This window comes from Sphaerodactylus townsendi, linkage group LG02, assembly GCF_021028975.2.
Source record: "Sphaerodactylus townsendi isolate TG3544 linkage group LG02, MPM_Stown_v2.3, whole genome shotgun sequence".
In the NCBI taxonomy this organism is placed as follows: Eukaryota; Metazoa; Chordata; class Lepidosauria; order Squamata; family Sphaerodactylidae; genus Sphaerodactylus; species Sphaerodactylus townsendi.
In genome coordinates, this window is record NC_059426.1 from 116,998,985 (window position 1) to 117,017,010 (window position 18,026).

Here is an 18,026-nt window from a genome sequence, read left to right on the forward strand (position 1 = left end):
TGTAGATAGCTCTTATAAAGTGGCTTTCAGGAGCAAAACTATTTTTCATCAAGAGTTTGAAGGCTTCCTGGAATTTGTATCAAGGAAAAAAGAAATGCAGCTCCCGTCCAAGTTTAGTCCAAAAGCACAGACATCTGGCTTTGATCAAAGAGCCTGAGACTGGGGTAGAGACATCCTTCCTTATATGTAAAAGGCATAGGCTCACTCTCTTAGCTACTGACCTGAACTTTTTATTTGCTTCCAAAGAGAAAATTACTCTGAAATACAAAGCTGACAGTTGCTTACAATATGGCCAATATGGAAATAACACGTCATATTTCTGTTTATTCCATGGACCTGTGTGTTCAATTTATTAGCCCCAAAGATGAACTTCAGAAAATACTTTTCTTCAAAAATGAGCACAAGTGCAAGGGAATGGAGTTAACAAACCAATTTCCAAGGGAGCGAACAGGTAGAATGAGTATACCTAAACTTTGATCCAAATTAGTTTTATCTAGTGTTTGGATTGCCTCAGTGTAATATAAAAACTCAGCAAGAACATTAATCACAAAAGAAGAAAAGTTGGTTTTTATACCTTGCTTTTATCTACCATGAGGAGAAGCAGCTTAAAATTGCCCCCCTCCCAAACAGGCTCCTTGTGAAGAAGGCAGAGATGTGCGGCCTATAGGGACAAGGGGTCACCCATCTCCCTGGGCGCATATCTTTTGGTCATGTTGGCTGGGGGGGAGGGGAGAGAAGGGAGCAATGAGAAGGGACAGGAAATCATGGTAGACCTGGGAGAAAAGCTCAGGAGTCACAGCAAGTCTGGTGGTTGCTATTTTGTGGGGTGGGAGCAGGGAACTAGTGGTCTGGCAGCAGAGGCTGGGAGCTGCTGGGTTGGGTGCGGGGGAGAAAGGAATCTTCCACAGGAGACACCGCTTGTATTTTTTGATTAAAAATTGCCCAAATCTGAGGATACTTAAATCCAGGGATTGGAGCCATGAACAGACAAGATAGATCTTTCTACAATGCCCCAGATTTGTAGAAAAATCTGAAATCTTAAAAAAAAAATATATAGGAGGCTAAAACCTCCCAAATGATAAAACAATCACCTTTAGCTATTAAAAACAGATGTCCTCAGTGGCCACTGCAAGTCAGCCACAGCATTCCAGGCTTGGTTTTTGTCAACAAAAGGCAGGGAAAGCTCAGGGTCTTTTCCAGAGCTTTTTGGCCTTCGAGGGAGAACTCATCAGGACCAGGATTGGCAGCAACCAATGGGTGTCTTGACTTCACCTGATAGGCATGATTGATGTAGGCCTGGCTGTTTGCTGCTGGTCAACAGCAGCCACCCTATGAAAGCCAGTGTGGTATAGCTGCTAAAGCTTCAGAGAAGGACTCGGGAGATCCAAGTTCAAATCACCAGTCTGCCATGGAAGATCACTAGATGACTTTGGTCCAGACGCATACTTCCAGGGTAATTGTGAGTTTAAAAAGGAGAAGTATAATACCCTGGTATGGAGAAATGCAGGGTAATAAATAATAAATATAGCTGAAAATGGCAGCAGATAATAGATAGGATTGTGAATGGCTGAGAAGGAGAGAATAAAGCAAAGGAAAGGGAAGAGGATATGGGGTTGCCAGGATGGAAAAAGACAATACTGAGGTAAGGGGGATAGAGGTGGAAGTGAGATGCACCCCCACAAGTCCTTGAGGATTCCCTAATGCAGTTGGTCTTGATCCACCAGCCAGCACCACAAAACAATGCCATAATTTCCCAACATACAGGCTGTTGGGAAGGAGGCAGGAAAACTGAAGACATTGAGAAAGATAGGTTGGCTGTTGTGTGAGAAGGGGAAAAGGAAGCAGGTAAACAGGACAGGCTTTTACGGAAGAGAAAGAGGAAATAGTGTGTATGTGTGTGAGGGGTGGAGAATGAGATCCTTCCTGTAAGTCTTTACAGGATCCAGCTTGTCAAAAAAAATAATGACCAGTGTTGTAAAGCCTCTGTGTGGATTTATGACATGACTACATTTGAAATACTGTGTACAGTTCTGGTTACCATATCATGAAAAGGATCTTAAGGAGTGCAGTGGTTTGTAAAGTATGTATGTAGTCGTGCCCGCGGGGTTGTTGTAGGAACGAGACGAGACGCGGAGATATCATCTGGTGGAGAGAGCCAGCAGCGGGAGCACGGGGTCTGTGATCCTGGCAACTCTGCCGCATGCTAGTTTCTGGCACCTTTTATTAGGGTTACAGTGGGGGCGTGTGAAGGGGTGGATCCGGGAGAGCGGGAGACCGGGAGACCGGGAGATCATCATGTGATGCATGATCTCATCGGGCTGCTACGCGCGGGAGGAAGCAGTTCATGTCTGGGTCTAATCCACACCTAAGGCAAAGGCTCCTTTGTCCCTTTGTCTGGGACACCTGGTGGTTGTGGGCCAGGTAGTTCATGGACTGTGACTCACCGGGGTGGGGGATGGGGAGCCGGAGTGCGACCAGAAGGTCAGATAGCCGGCATGCCAGCGCTCTGCCTACGGGTGCTGCTGGGTCAGCTGCTCATCCCTACATCTCCTTTACGTTTTGGAAGGAGGTCGAACGGTGGGGATAATTTAAGGACGCTTTACCTCCGGCCGCTTGCCCAGCTGGTCGAGCTGCTTGTGCAGCATGAGAAATTGGTTGCGACGTAAGGGGAAGTCAAAGGGTTTCTTACACACATTACAGGCAATAGTAGATACATCTTGAGCAAGGCAAGATCCGACGATAAGGCATACAATCAAGCAAATGCAGAATTGAATAATAGTACAGCATCTTGCAGCTCACGCACTTTCATATGAACTAATAATAATAAGCAATTAAAAGCGGCAAGATTGTTCAAGGCTGCTTGGCGAAGTTCCTGTTGCTTGGAGGCCAGGGCACCCAGAGCAGTTGATGTAGAGTCGATGGACTTCGCAAGAAGCCGCTAGCCAAAGGCCGATAGTCCCAATGTTATAGAAAGTAAACCGGGACTCCCCACAAGGGAAAGCCCGAGGAAAACATACTCTGCCTCGAGGGGCCGCCATGTCGCCCAGCAAAGCGGGACCCAAGGGGAAAAGGAGGAGCGACGGCGGCAATTCTGGGTCTGCGGAGCCTGGGGCAGGACGAAGGTGAGGCAGTGGCAGAGAGTCCCTGGCAGACAGATAGGCGGGATGCAAACAACAGCAAATAGTGTAATTTCTAAATCAAGGCATGCAACAACTTCAACAGTCAAGTTGGGTCGCAGTATTCAATCATCATACATGAAGATAATAAACATTGATAAACAGCACATAAGCTTAGGTGAATATATGGGACGGGAGGCCCGGCTGCATAATTGTCCACGTACGGGTTCTCGCTGTTTGTCCATCAAAGCCAGCAGAGCAATGGTGGTAAAAGTCCATGGCTGCCTGAGATGAGGGAAACTGCCGACAGTCTGTAGCATTACAAGCTCGGGTGGACTCCCACGAGCAAGGCTGTGGAGAAGGCATGTCTGATAAACAAAATCAAGTGGCTGAAGCAGCAGAGTTCCAAGGGTTAACTATCAGAATGTGGTGTGTTCCTGGCTGTAGCTGCACCCTCAGCCAGGGGCAGCAGAGAAAGGGAGTGGCGCACTATAGATGAGGAGCAGCTAATATCATCAGCATCAACCTCTGAGCCATAGCTGGCCCAGGTTGTCGTTCCCCCCTGAGGGGGAAGGGCCCACGAGCGGGGCCACATCTCCATGGAAGAGTGGATGTGCTGGCTCCAGAGAGCATCTTTCCCATCTCGGCTCAGGCTGGGGCAATCGAGCCTCAACAGGGTTGCTGGGTCGGATCTTCCAGGGAGATCCGCCCGCCTCCGGGATGGGGTTGGTTTCCATCTGATGTGACTCCATGGGTTGGCCGGCATGGCGAAGCTGATTCCTGTATGGAAGAGAAAAAAACAAGCAACGCTTTTCCCAGGGGTTCAAGCGCTAAGGAGTTAGTTCTATGGATGACAATGGAAAGTCTGAAGCCCTGGGAGTGGGTGGGGGCGAAGCAATTTTAATGGATAGCACTTCTGAGATGGTCTGCTGGATGAGACCTAGATGGGGGGGCTATATTCCCCTTTCTTTCGCTTGTTTGGCTCCAACGCATCACTCTTGTAAATATCTACATGCTAAAAGATACAGCACACAGGAATTGCTGGAGGGCTTGGGGAAGGGAGTGGAAAAAGGGTTACACCTAGGTGGGGTGCTTGTTTGTGACGCATCCAATCAATACTAAAGCGTATTTCTTAGCAGAGTAACTTAAACAATTCACAATTAGAGTCATATCTTAATATAATGATCCATAGGAAGGATTTAGAAAGAAGGAAGAATGCAGAGAAAACAGTTACTGAAGATCTTGCTTTCATGGGAGAATTTTAAACAAGGCAATTCAGTTAATATAAGCAGGGCTGAAAAGGAATCGGGTTAGTCTTTTGTCCCAATTCTGTAGGAGGTGTTTCCAAGCTGGATCATTTTTTATTGAGCATAAAGTTAGGAGTATTACATCTAAGAGGAAACGACACTAGTTTAAACATCCAGGTTTTCTGTCTTCCCTCCCCAGGAGGGGAGGGGCTGGCAGCTCTCCGTGTTGCTGTGGGAGAAGAGGTCAGGTGGGGCCGATGGGGAATGGCATGAGCCTTTGTCCTCTGCGGCTGGATTCCAATGTGGCTCAGACCGACTTTAGAGGCAAACATGTGCTGGATTTCCATGAGAATGGCTACACCTGGACCAGAGAAGCTTACCTTCTGGACCTGCAGGGCGTTCCTTGCAGGCTGACGCAGGCATTTTACTGCCCTAAGATCCTGGAGCAGTCGCCATCGCCACCCTTTTTTTTGATCACAAAGACAGAGGAAACCCACGGCGAGGTGGAGATCTCAATGTGGGCCGGGCGGCTAATTGTTCCTCACGAAGCTGGTGCTGGCAGCCGCTTCTTTGCAGTAGCAGCCACTGCTCTACCCAAACGGGGGGTCTCGTGGGTCCACATGAGGGGAGAGCGGTGGGGTGGATCTATCCATTCGACCCGCCCCAGGGCGGTGGGCAGACAGTGGGCTGTCGCTTAAGCTCCGGGCTGCAGACCAAAGGGCGTGGCAGGTGCCCCGGTCGCACAGTCTGCTCTCCTCCCTCCCCCCCCCCAGGCGCAGGGCAAGCCCCCTGCTGCTCGGGATCAGACGCCCGGCTGCCCTGTCGCATCACTCATGCTGGCGCTGTCGTGTTCTCACGGCGGTTACCTGGGCTCGTGTCTATCGAACCGGGCGGGCGGTAGCTCGTGGGGCAGGAGGGCTAGCGATGCACAGCTGGTCCCGCTGGACAATTCCTGTAGGATGTTTGTCCATACCCGGGCGCAGCGGCTTCGGGCATCTTGGAGTCAATGACCCCTGGAACGATGGGCAGTTCTCCCTTTAGTGGCAGAGGCCTCCGGCGAGGCCGACTCGACGGCTCCGAGGGGAAAGGATCACTATACTGAGCCGGGGCAGCAAAGATCTCATGGGGGGAGCTCGGGAAGAGTTTGAGGTGCAGACCTTGGTTCTGGGCTGGGAGATGCCCGCTGGCCTCCCCGGGGCGGGCACTGGGGCATCTGTCCTAGACTTCCCTGGGGGGCCTCGGGCCCCTGGGTGGAGGGGACTCCCCCCGTCAGGGTTGTAGGCCCCCCCGCCGGCAGTCTACAATCCCTCGGAAGTGTCCTGGCCTGTTACAATTGAAACACTCGCCCGGGCCGCCTCATGGCAGCGGAGAGGGCTGCGGCTAAAAGGCTGGCTTGATGGGCTTAAGACCGATATCCTGGCAAGCTTTGAGCATGTCGGCCAGTTCGGGTTCCTACCTAGACCTGTGACTGCTTTTCGGCACTCAGCGGAGGCGTTCTCCTTGGCAAGGCGCTAAGGAGCTCTCGCCTCTGGGCCTCCCTCGTCAACTTGCCTCCTGAGGGCCTCCTGGAGCCTGGGTTCACAAACTCAGCATAGGGCTCTTGAGGCTTTTGCCGGACGCCAGAGAAACTTTTGCTGGCTGTCCGTATTGGGGACCTTCTTCAAAAAACGCCTTGTACGCACTCAGAGGCTTTTATCGTAAGGGTGACCTCCGCAGGACAATCTGCGCATTGAGGTTAATAAATGCGTCGCGAGCCATAAAGCTGCTGGGGCGGTGTAGGCGCCGCCAGAGGCTGCCTCAGCTTATGCATTGCTGGCGGTACTCTCGCTTTCCCAGACCACATACCGCGCAGGGTTCAGGAGCATGTGAAAAGTGGTTTTCCAGTCCTCGGAACCATTAGGTGATTCTGCGCATCGCTTCAACATGCCCTTCACATAGGGGCTGGTGATTCCTACATCCCGCATTGCCTTGGGCGGAGTTCAGTGAGAATGTTGTAACCTAGGGGCGGTACCGACAACCGCTGAATGACACCATCTTCCCCTTCATGATCAGTGCTAATGGACGGGCACATGGCGAGGATGTCGCATCGCCTTCCTCGTCAGGGTTTCCTTTTTTGCAGATCGTGGCTAATACCCTCTGCTAGGGTTTTGAAACCCAGCGCCATTACGTGGCGCTGACGGAGGTGCTTGGTGGCTTCAGAAAATGAAGGCGGGGTGAAGGGAGGAAGCTGGCCCGGTGCCGCTGAGGATTTGAAGGAGGCGGGAAGCAAGGGAGGCAGAAGGAGGACAGGCCCACAGTTTAGTGGATAGAAAGTTCCGGGGTGAAATTGAAGCTGAAGGGTCGAAGGAGGTGATCTACGGCAAGAGAGCCATAGACCTGCAGGCTGATGGCGACATAGCATTGCCTCCACGTCAATAGCAGCTACATCGGCGGCTGCAGGCTCTCTGTGCAGAGTGCTCCGATGTTTTCCCAATCCTTAAGATTCCAATGTCCCCTTTCTGGGTACCATGGACATTGAGCTTCAATCTTCCTCAACCACCTGGCGCAGCTCCCCTCTCACGGAGACCCTGCCGCTTTTAAGCTAGCTTCAATTCGCTTAACGTTTGTCATAAGCCCTGCTTTTGCAAGCTCCCATACTTACCATTGGTTCGTCAGGACGAGAGTGTCCTAGAACTCGAGTGCCTGGATGCGCCTATCGAGCGGATGGGCGGTACCGGGGGGTGGGTCCCTGGGTGCGCGGAGCCAGCGGACGCCGGTACCGCCCTTTCCCAGGCGACGTAAGCAGGGTGGGAGGTTCGAGGATTCCCTACTTCGGCACCAGCTTGTAGTCGCGCGTCTGCTGTCGAGGAACCAGACGAGATCGAGATATCATCTGGTGGAGAGAGCCAGCAGCGAGCTGGGTCCGCGGATCCTGGCAACTCTGCCGCATGCTAGTTTCTGGCACCTTTTATTAGGGTTACAGCGGGGGCGTGTGAAGGGGTGGATCCGGGAGAACGGGAGACCGGGAGATCATCATGTGATGCATGATCTCATCGGGCTGCTACGTGCGGGAGGAAGTGTCTGCGTCTGGGTCTAATCCACACCTGGGGGCAAAGGCTCTATTGTCCCTTTGTCTGGGACACCTGGTGGTTGTGAGCCAGGTAGTTCATGACCTGTGACTCACCGGGGGGTGGGGGATGGGATGGGTGCGACCAGAAGGTCGTGAAGTTATCGGGCATGCCTGCCTCACGGTGCTGCTAAATGTCACCCTACAATGTACTCATAAGATACCTCGGATCTAAACCAAATAAGACTTTAATGGTCAAAATCACCCCCTTTAATTGTGCCTGGGAATGTATGAAATTGATGATGATGAAATTGAAATTGTTCAAGACTTTCTGTTCCTTGGCTCCATCACCCACCCAAAGGGGGAACTGCAAGAGATAAATCAGAAGGAGGCTGAGACCGGAAAAGGCGGCCATGAAGAAACTACAGAAGATTATTAAGAACATAAGAACAAGCCAGCTGGATCAGACCAAAGTCCATCTAGTCCAGCTCTCTGCTACTCGCAGTGGCCCACCAGGTGCCTTTGGGAGCTCACATGTAGGATGTGAACGCAATGGCCTTCTGCGGCTGTTGCTCCCGATCACCTGGTCTGTTAAGGCATTTGCAATCTCAGATCAAAGAGGATCAAGATTGGTAGCCATAAATCAACTTTTCCTCCATAAATCTGTCCAAGCCCCTTTTAAAGCTATCCAGGTTAGTGGCTATCACCACCTCCTGTGGCAGCATATTCCAAACACCAATCACACGTTGCGTGAAGAAGTGTTTCCTTTTATTAGTCCTAATTCTTCCCCCCAGCATTTTCAATGAATGTCCCCTGGTTCTAGTATTGTGAGAAAGAGAGAAAAATGTCTCTCTGTCAACATTTTCTACCCCATGCATAATTTTGTAGACTTCAATCATATCCCCTCAGCCGCCTCTCCAAACTAAAGAGTCCCAAACGCTGCAGCCTCCTCATAGGAAGGTGCTCCAGTCCCTCAATCATCCTTGTTGCCCTTCTCTGCACTTTTTCTATCTCCTCAATATCCTTTTTTGAGATGCTGACCAGAACTGGACAGTACTCCGGGCGCGGTCGCACCACTGCTTTATATAAGGGCATGACAATCTTTGCAGTTTTATTATCAATTCCTTTCTAATGATCCCCAGCATAGAGTTTGCTCTTTTACAGCTGCCATGCATTGAGTTGACATTCTCATGGAACTACTTCAACTAAGACTTAAATCCCTTTCCTGGTCTGTGACTGATAGCACTGACCCCCTGTAGCTGTATGTGAAATTTGGATTTTTGCCCTATGTGCACTCATCACTTTACATTTTGCTACATTGAACTGCATTTGCCATTTCTGGAGCCCACTCACCTAATTTATCAAGGTCCCGCTTTGGAGTTTTCAAGAATCCTTTGTGGTTCCTCACCACCCTACATAATTTGGTATCATCTGCAAACTTGGCCACCACGCTACCCACCCCTACTTCCAGGTCATTTATGAATAGGTTAAAGAGCACTGGTCCCAAAACGGATCCTTGGGGGACACCACTCCCGACATCTCTCCATTGTGAGAACTTCCCATTTACACCCACTCTTTGTTTCCTGTTTCTCAACCAGTTTTTAATCCATAGGAGGACTTCCCCTCTTATTCCTTGATTGCTGAGTTTTCTCAACAGTCTCTGGTGAGGAACTTTGTCAAAAGCCTTTTGGAAATCCAAGTAGACAATGTCCACCGGTTCACCCCTGTCCACATGCCTGTTTACACCTTGTGTAAAGATGTGTTTCTGGTCACCAAGATCAAGTTAATTCATGCCAAAATATTCCACATTACTGTTCATAAGTGTGAAAGTTGGATAATGAGGAAAGTTGACAGGGAGAAAGTAGATTCCTTTGAAATGAGGTGTTAGAAGAGAGTTTTATAGGTATGGTGGACTGCCAAAAAGACAAATCAGTGGACTCTATAATACATCAAATTAAGTCTGAACTCTCCCTAGCTTAAATGACTAAACCGAAGCTAGCATACTTTGGACACCTTATGAGAAGACAGCAGTCAGTGGAAAATACAATAATGATAGGAAAAGTTGAAGGCAGTAGCAGGGGCGGGGGAACTGCGCCCTGGGCACGTGCAACCCCTATACCCCTGCTGCAGCGCCCCCACCCCAGAACACCCCCGGAATGCTCTGCCCATGCCCCCATTGCGCCGCATGCCTGGGGCATCATGCCCCCCTGTCCCGTTGGCGCTACGCCACTGGGCAGCACAAAAAGAGGAACACCCGAGGTGGATTGACTCTATGAAGGAAGCCATGATCCTTAGTGTGCAAGACCTGACCAAAGGTGTTAACTATATGATGTTTTGGAGGACATTGATTTATATGGTTATCATAGGTCAAAAGCTACTTGATGGCATTTAACAAACACAAACATGTATAAGTGCTGTTCTCATAAAACAAGTGTAATGTGATCTCTCTTACTGCTGCTAATAAATAAGCAGCAGAAGGGAAGTCTACATGAGTAGAATGCATTACAATAGTATGATCTAGATGTCATCAAAGCCTCAGTGACTGTGAAAGTGTTCTTTTGTTCCAGTAGTGGATACAACCAGTTAATCAGGCTCAGTTATTAAAAGACACCAGAAAAGGAACACATTTTTGACTAGAGAGTAATCACTTTGCTGCCATTGTCAGTTCTAGTTGTGCTTACTAAGTGTTGTAGTGTGACTCTTAGGACACCATCTCTGCTGTTAGAAGTGGACTCTTTCCCTGCTACTAACTCTATATGTCTATGTGGAGACCCCCACTGCCACTCTATGCTTTTCTATCACTGTGAGGCAGATTTTCTTTCCTTTTGTCTTTTGGGTCACTTGGGACTGAGTAGCCTGTGATAGTTACATGCTATAGTTCTAACATTGTTCCTCCCTAAGGTGTAGAATACCTTTTATTTTTCAGACAAATACCCTTGAAAATGGTGCTGGAGAACTGAGGCAAGTACAAACAATTTAAAAGGAAAATTTATTTAACAAATAAAGATGGAATTATGAAGAATATCAGCAGATGGAAATCAGGCAGAAGTATGCTATGTACAATCTTAGGCCCCTTCCGCACACGCAAAATAATGCATTTTCAAACCACTTTCACAACTGTTTGCAAGTGGATTTTGCTATTCTGCACAGCTTCAAAGAGCACTGAAAGCAGTTTGAAAGTGCATTATGCTGCATGTGCGGAATGAGCCTTAGGTTTCTGTTGCAGGCATAGGATTTTATCACGCTTTCTAAGTTTCTCAGTTTCTTAGATGTTAGATTTCATACGAAAGTGCAATTTTGTCTTGAGTTACTCTTACATGTTACTGACTTTTGGATTCAAGAGGACTCTGGGTTCTGACAGGCTGGCATTCCTTCTCTCATTACACACAGCTTCTCCACTGTTAGACAGCCACTCTACAGAAAACTCCCTCGTGTAATAACTTCAGCAGATCAGCAGACAGGGACTCCTATGAGTATAACTTCATTTCTAACTTAAAGAAATTCTTCTACCTCCCAGAAGATATATTCCCCTCACCATTTATTTATGGTCACTGTGGAAAGTCTCTCTACTATTCCACCTTTACCTTGATCAATAAATAAACTTCCGATTCTTTGTGTATTTTCTGCTCACACCGTATTTCAGATCAGATTCACTTTCTGACTTAGATCCTCTCATATTTCACACACAGCTAAGAAAAAGAAGAGTCTGGATTTATACCCCACTTTTCTCAATCGTCAGGAATCTCAAAGCGGTGTACAAATTCTTTCCCTTCTTCTCGCCACAACAGACACCTTGTGAGGTAGGTGGGCTGAGAGAGTACAGAGAGAAATGTGTCTGATCCAAGGTCACCCAGCAGGTTTTATGTGTAGGAGCAGGGAAACAAATCCAGTTCACCGGATTGAAATCCGCTGCTCATGTGGAGGAATGGGGAATCAAATCCAGTCTCCAGATTAGAATCCACCTATTCTTAACTTTTTCACCAAACTGGCTCATCAACTTAACGGACTTGATGTTAACATGCAGGAATCCAAATCCAAAAATGTTCAGTTTCTTCCCTCTCAGAGAGATACCCGCTCCCTCTATTAGTCGGCTTGTTGCTCCACCAATCAGAGCACAGGTCATCTTACCCAATCAGAGTGCTGTTCAATTCCAATGAAGTTTTTTCCCCCCTTGGACTCTGTGACTGCATTTTATTTTTGGCTGCACTTCCAAACCTTATTAATTTGTGCAGTCCATCACAGTGTAATATTGACACCCATGTATAGTCCAAGGAAGGATGGAGCATCCAATGAAACAAGAAAGGTCAGTTAACACAGAAGAAGCCAAGTGTGAAAAAACACCACTTGTTTGTACCTTGAGCCTGGATTCGCAGACAGTCAGGGGGCACATGCATTCCAGCAGGGACTGGTGTTGCCATAAAAACCCGTAGCTAGATGGGGGGGGGGGCATTTCTAAATGCCCTTCCAGACATATCTTGGTATCATAGACTGTCCAGACTAAAATGAATGCCAAAATTCATGGACTTTGATACTGAAAGGAGTTTGCCTCACATGCTTCCTCCCTCCCAACTCAGGCATGCATAGCAACAAACAGTGCCTTCCCTGAAGACTTGGCCACTTGAATTTGGATTTGGAACCCAGCCTTGAGAAGGCACATCTGTCTTTCACCTCACAAAGAACTTGTAAATGCCTCATGCCCTGATTCTATCAGTGAACGAGCTGGATCACCTGAATCCTTTCTCCCTGAAGTTAATGTTAAACCTCCTATTCAATCATTAGAGAACCATCAGCTTTCCAGAATTCCTTGTTTTCAACTTTCCAGGCTCATCCAGACTTGGAATTCCCATGGTCCCAAACCAGGGCAATTCACCCTTGGATCTTGCTCTGTTGTACCCTGCTAAAAGTGCTGGTCCCCACTTCCTCGGACCTCTTCTAAATATTGCCCTTCCCTCAATGTTCTCCTCTATGTTGCCCCTGTTGATCTCTTTATTTCCTAGGCTCCTTGAAACTCTCTGTGTATGTGTTTGCAGCTTACTTGTGTATTTTTTATTATTTTTAATTCTTAGTGAAGTTGTAAAGCTTCTCCTTAATTCTGGTTTTTGTGTGGACTTCTAAGGGGATCTGGACTCTGTATAAACTGGTGTAAACCCCACTCAGCCTCTCACACTGCAAAGTCTGTTCCTCACTAGTTCCGCAAGTAAAAGGGAATAGACTGATTTGGGTAACACTGGCAGACCTGCATGAATAGCTGGATAAGTGCTCCTCCTTCACAAGCCCAGACAAGATGGTAAAATGGTTGTTAAAGGGATGAAAAGACTTGGGTTAAAATCCACATTCAGCCATGATGCACACTGGATGACCTTGGATCAGACACTCACTCTCAGCCTTACCTACTTCACAGAGATCTTGCGGGCGGCGGGGGGGATAAATGGAACAGGGGAGAATCTTGGACACTGCACAGAGCTCTTGGGGGGAGAGGGAGGGAATGCCTAAAAATATAATGAAAAGGGGGTAAGTAGGGAAGGTTATAGCTACCATGTTTATGAATGCTATGAAGATGTAAGAAGGTGTGTACAGTTTTGCCATGTCCTGATGCCACAGAACATGCATCACTATGATACAGTGTTCATACATGCATCACTAACCTATATCCATCTATATATAGATATGTGATATATTTCTAATCTAGATTCTGCATAAACTGGTGCAAACCCCACCCAGCCTCTCACAATGTAAAGGCTGTTCCCTGCTAGTTCTCCAAAGTAAGGAAATAGACCAGACTTATTTGGGTAACATTGGCATACCTGCAGGAATAACTGGATAATCAATCTCTCTCTCTCTCTCTCTCTCGCACACACACACACACACGCACACGCACACGCACACGCACACGCACACGCACACGCACACGCACACGCACACGCACACGCACACACAATTCAACTAAATGAGAGAAGTTTAATGTGGCTCTGAGTTTGGGCTTGTAATTTGATCTTAGTGTTATAATTGCTTTACATAGAATAGTATATTTAAAATGTTACAGCTGTACTATTATGTGTATAAAGGAGAAAGGTCAGACGACATTGCTTGCTTAATAAAATGGATCCTTTTTTTTGTTTTTCAGATGGTCATCCCAGAGATCTTGCAGAGTCAAATGGGTTTGAGAATGTCAACATCATGCTAGAGGTAATTAAAGTGATGCCTTGAGGGAAACAATTAGGATATTCAATACTTTCATTTCCTGAGTCCCATCTCTACCCATCATCCTGGCTTAATAGAACAGGCATCCACCTTGCCTGTTCAACCTTTACACCAACATCTAGGCATGCAGCTACCCCAGCTAGTCATGTTGTTGGCCCTCAGAGAAGTATGGTTGCCTGGATTAGAGAAGTGGTAAAAGGATCCCGCTTCAGTTGCTTGCTGATTCTCGTGCCTCAGGTGCCTGTGTCAATTGTTTTGCAGAAGGGGGGCAGCATAGTGTTACTAGGTCTTGTTTTTCTTGATTCCTTCGTTTTGACAGAAAATATTATTCTTAGCAGCACAATACTGAAATAAGTGTTCTGCTTCGCTGAGGATTCCAGGTTTTCTTTCATGGTCACTTATCCTCAAATACTTCAGCTTTAATTGGAATGCTGGAAAGCACAACTGACTGCTTTTCGAAATGATGGGCGCTTTTCGAAATGATGGGCCACCAGATGGCACCCTCAGGCTATTTCTGACCATTAGAGTTCTCTGAGCTTTGCTGAGGAGAGGAGTGAATGTATGACTGGGACTCTCCTCAATGTAGATACATGTGGATGTTACAGTGGCATCCATTTCTTGTGTTGGGGAAGACTGCCAGCTGAATGTTTCGGAACATGATACATGTGATCTTGATTTGTGTGAACTGGGCAATGCATAGATTTTCCATGTGGGTACAGCTTTCAGTCACAGCTGTGAATGTAAGTTGTTGTACCCACATGGAAAAGACACACACAACCCAATTCACATGTCAAAGCATAGCCTGCATTGTAAGGATCCACCTGCTGCTGATACATGCAACTGGAAGGCTCCTGCATCATTTGCAGAGGCATAGCGGGTTTGAATGAGAATGCATTCATTATTGGCCAGTCAACATTATTATGGTGATCATGCCACTTTAGTGAAGGTAATAATCCTCACTTTTTTTTAAAGAACTGCAGCCTATGTTTAGCCTTAACTGGAAAAGTGGGTCCACACGTAATTTATTAATTGTATATGTCTTATTTTCTCCCAATACAAACTTGTTTTAAAAAGCCAATTCCTGAACATACACAGACACACCAAAGCAATGGTGGTATTGCTTATGTGAGCTGCTTTACATTGTGGCTAAATCCATTCACAAAGTCCAAACCAATAGATGTAGAGGACTGCTGTTCAGAGGAGGGGCTATGGCTCAGTATTAGAACATCTGCTTGGCATGCAGAAGGTCTCAGGTTCAATTACCAGCACCTCCAGCTAAAAGGATAAGGTAAAAAGTGATGTGAAAGATCTCTGTCTGGAACCCTGATGAGTTGCTGCCAGTCTGAGCAGGTGATCCTGATCTTGATGGACCATCTGTCTGATTCTGTACAAAACATGTGTTCATATCTTCACTTAATGTTCATTAATTTAATGTACCCTGATGCTATTCACACACACAATGCATCTATATCGGAGTTGCCTTCATTATATTTGTTTTCTGCTGCCTCAGAGACTAGGACACGGAGTAATGGATTCAAGGTGAAGGAAAAGAGATTCCACCTAAATATTAGGAAGAACTTTCTGACCATCAGGGCTGTTCGACAGTGGAATTCACTGTCTTGGAGAATGGTGGAGTCTCCTTCTTTGGAGGTTTTTAAACAGAGGCTGGATGAGCATATGTCGGGAGTGCTTTGATTGTGTGTTCCTGCATTGCAGGGGGTTGGACTTGATGGCCCTTGGGGTCTCTTCCAACTCTATGATTCTATATTTGACTTAGGATTCTAGAAACAGGAATGTGGTAGGTATACGGCTTTGGATAATCCCACAGAAGCATTTGCTTTCCTCCGGATCTGCCTCATTATCACTAAGTTTCCTACTCCATCTGCAGTTGCAGTCATTGGACTAGCATAGACAGACTGAGGAAAATGGAAATTACGGAGCCATCAAACGCATATTGGATAGGCATCTCATGTAAGCAACAAGTCCACAGACTATTGAAGGCTAAGAAATAACTATGAGGAAAGGCCTGGATTGAGGGGAGAGGGTGTACAATCAGGGGCTAGAATAGTTCCAAAAGTCACAAAATCCAGCCCTTGGCCAAAGACAGGATTCTCTATGCAGTAAGCACTCTTTATGGTGCCTGTTACCTCTTCTGAGCCAATTTCACCCTATGAACAAAGAACAGGAATGAACATAGTGTCTTATACAGGAATGTTTGAATACTTTCAGGAGTTGTTCAGTATTGCTTATTCACCTCACTCAAGCAAGTGAGCAAAGCTACATACTGTGATGGAAAAATAACCCCTATCCCAGGGCACTTGCAGGCTGACCAGTTTACACATTTTGGAGAAGAACTGCCCTTTGACCATCATGTTTTCATTCATTCTCTTTCAGTTACTTTGGGGAGGCATTACAAGTATGACCAATGACTCAATCAGATTTCAGGATGAAGAGGTGGCCTCACTGCGTCCTGCAAAACGGTTACTCCAGATCTTTCAGCATGAGATTCCAAAACAGCCGGCTGGTATTGAGGAGCACTTGGATCATCTTTCACAATCTGATATTTCTATAACTGCAGAAGAATTTGAGCAGCTTGTTTTCACTGCTGTTTACTGTGCTTACCAGATTCGAGCCATCCAAGGCCTGGAGAAAAACCTCTGGATCAATCTTTTCTCACAGTTGATCACTGAAATAATCCGTGAGCTCTGTAAACAGGTCTGTCCTGTGGAATCTATGGATTCTGTTCAGCTTCTGGCCTCAAGGCCCTGGCAGGAAATACCTTTTTATATTACTGCACTGAAAAATTCCTATCAGTCTAAGCTAATCATGAACTGAAGACCCTGAGGAGACTCTGAGGCAAAAATATCAACTATCAATCCTATAACTCTTACGATATGTACATTAATATACAATGTGTACATTTTCTCTGATATACCATAGATCTCTTATCTTAAAAAATTATATTTCCATGATCAACTCAAGGCAGAGGTCCATTCCTCACTGGCTAGTGAAGCAGCTACACACCGGCATACATGATGCTGGTGGAGCCCCAGGACTGTTTGCACGTTTCCGTGCGAGTGGCCCTGGAGCTGCCGTGGCCTGTGGAGGTGCCTCTTGTTTTTAAAAAAACTGACCTTCTTTCCCTGCAGAGCTCCGCAGGGACGAGGGGAAACCTCCCCTTGGCCATGGCGACACCCCAGGGATTGGAGGGCAGAGTGGATGTGACTCCCCATTCCTGCAGAGCTGCACAGGGAGAGAAGGTAAGTTTTTAAAAAACAGGACGTGCCTAAAAGCGCCGCCCTCAACCTGGAGCCATTCGCTCGGCACCGGTTGCATAATGCTGTTTCCGTCTTTTGGAGGTGGCAGCTGAGTGAACAGCGTCCCAGGAACGCTGTTTTTACCGTGCCTGGGGCGCTGTTTTGGCCTGTGTGGAACAGGCCAGAGCCTGCCTCCTGCAGTTCTCCTTATAGGATATGCAATTCTGAAGAAGTGTGGCTTTTCTCATCCAGCACTGGAATTGAACACATAAAGCGCCTTATACTGAATACATTTGTTGGGTTTTCAGGATCAATATTGTGGTCTCTGACAGACAGCAGCTCTCCAGGGTCTTAGGTAGACATCTTTCGTGGAGGTACTACCTGATTCTTTTAATGAGTTGGTGACTGAATATTGCTTTCATTTGCTTTTACTGTTCAGCACGCAGAACTAACACCTGCTAACATGTACACAGATTATTTCCTACATAGGCACCTAGTCTGAAGACTGCTTCCCTTATCAATCCATACAGTAGCCAAGACAGTAATCATTGTTCTCTGTCATGTATATAACACAATCATAGACTTTAATCATTAGATTAAGAATCCTAAAAATGTGAAATGTGAAGAAGTGAGATGTGACTCATGAAAGTTCATATCCTGCGAGAAATTTTTGTTAGTCTTTAAGGTGCTACTGAACTCTTGCTCTTTTCTGTTGCTACAAACATCCTAAAGTCTCAGTTGATTAACTTGTGGGGGCAATGTTAATTGTTAGAGTTGTCAGTTCAGGAACCACTTTATTTTCCCACCTATTTTGTTTCTCGTGTGTGACTGTAGTGAATGAAACAACATTCAAGATGGCATTTCTTTTTTTTTTTTGCAAATTTATTTAAATTAGCCAGGGCTTGTTAATTCATTAAAAGGCAGAGGATTAATGCTCTATTTTATTTTATCATTAACTACTTTATAATTAACCTTAAGCAAAGCATGTACATTCTTATTTCTGGAATTGGTTAAGTGAAGCAATCAGATGTTCTTGATCAAATACCACATTAAATATACAAGCAAATCCAGCACCTTTTGTCTCAGGGTTTTATTGAGTGCATTGTTTCATTGTATGTATCCTTCTCTCAAGACATTTCTCTGCATGTGCAGCAGATGC

At 46.6% G+C, this 18,026-nt stretch overlaps 1 protein-coding gene across 1 annotated transcript; it reads left to right on the forward strand.

Moving 5' to 3' along the window:
* The first annotated feature begins 4,620 nt into the window (after window positions 1-4,620).
* Window positions 4,621-17,937, forward strand: FAM180B (family with sequence similarity 180 member B). The gene is made up of 3 exons (XM_048484594.1): window positions 4,621-4,915; window positions 13,534-13,595; window positions 16,005-17,937. Exons 1-3 carry the CDS (start codon window positions 4,621-4,623, stop codon window positions 16,443-16,445), a joined length of 798 nt encoding a protein of 265 aa, XP_048340551.1. The 3' UTR covers window positions 16,446-17,937.
* The last annotated feature ends 89 nt before the right edge of the window (window positions 17,938-18,026 follow it).

Bases quoted from the DNA above. Each gene is read 5' to 3' on its own strand.
- FAM180B (XM_048484594.1), top strand. From the start codon at position 4,621: ATGGGGAATGGCATGAGCCTTTGTCCTCTGCGGCTGGATTCCAATGTG. The intron at 4,916-13,533 runs GTGCTGGCAGCC...TTTGTTTTTCAG, and splicing joins AATTGTTCCTCACGAAGCTG to ATGGTCATCCCAGAGATCTT. The intron at 13,596-16,004 runs GTAATTAAAGTG...ATTCTCTTTCAG, and splicing joins ATGTCAACATCATGCTAGAG to TTACTTTGGGGAGGCATTAC.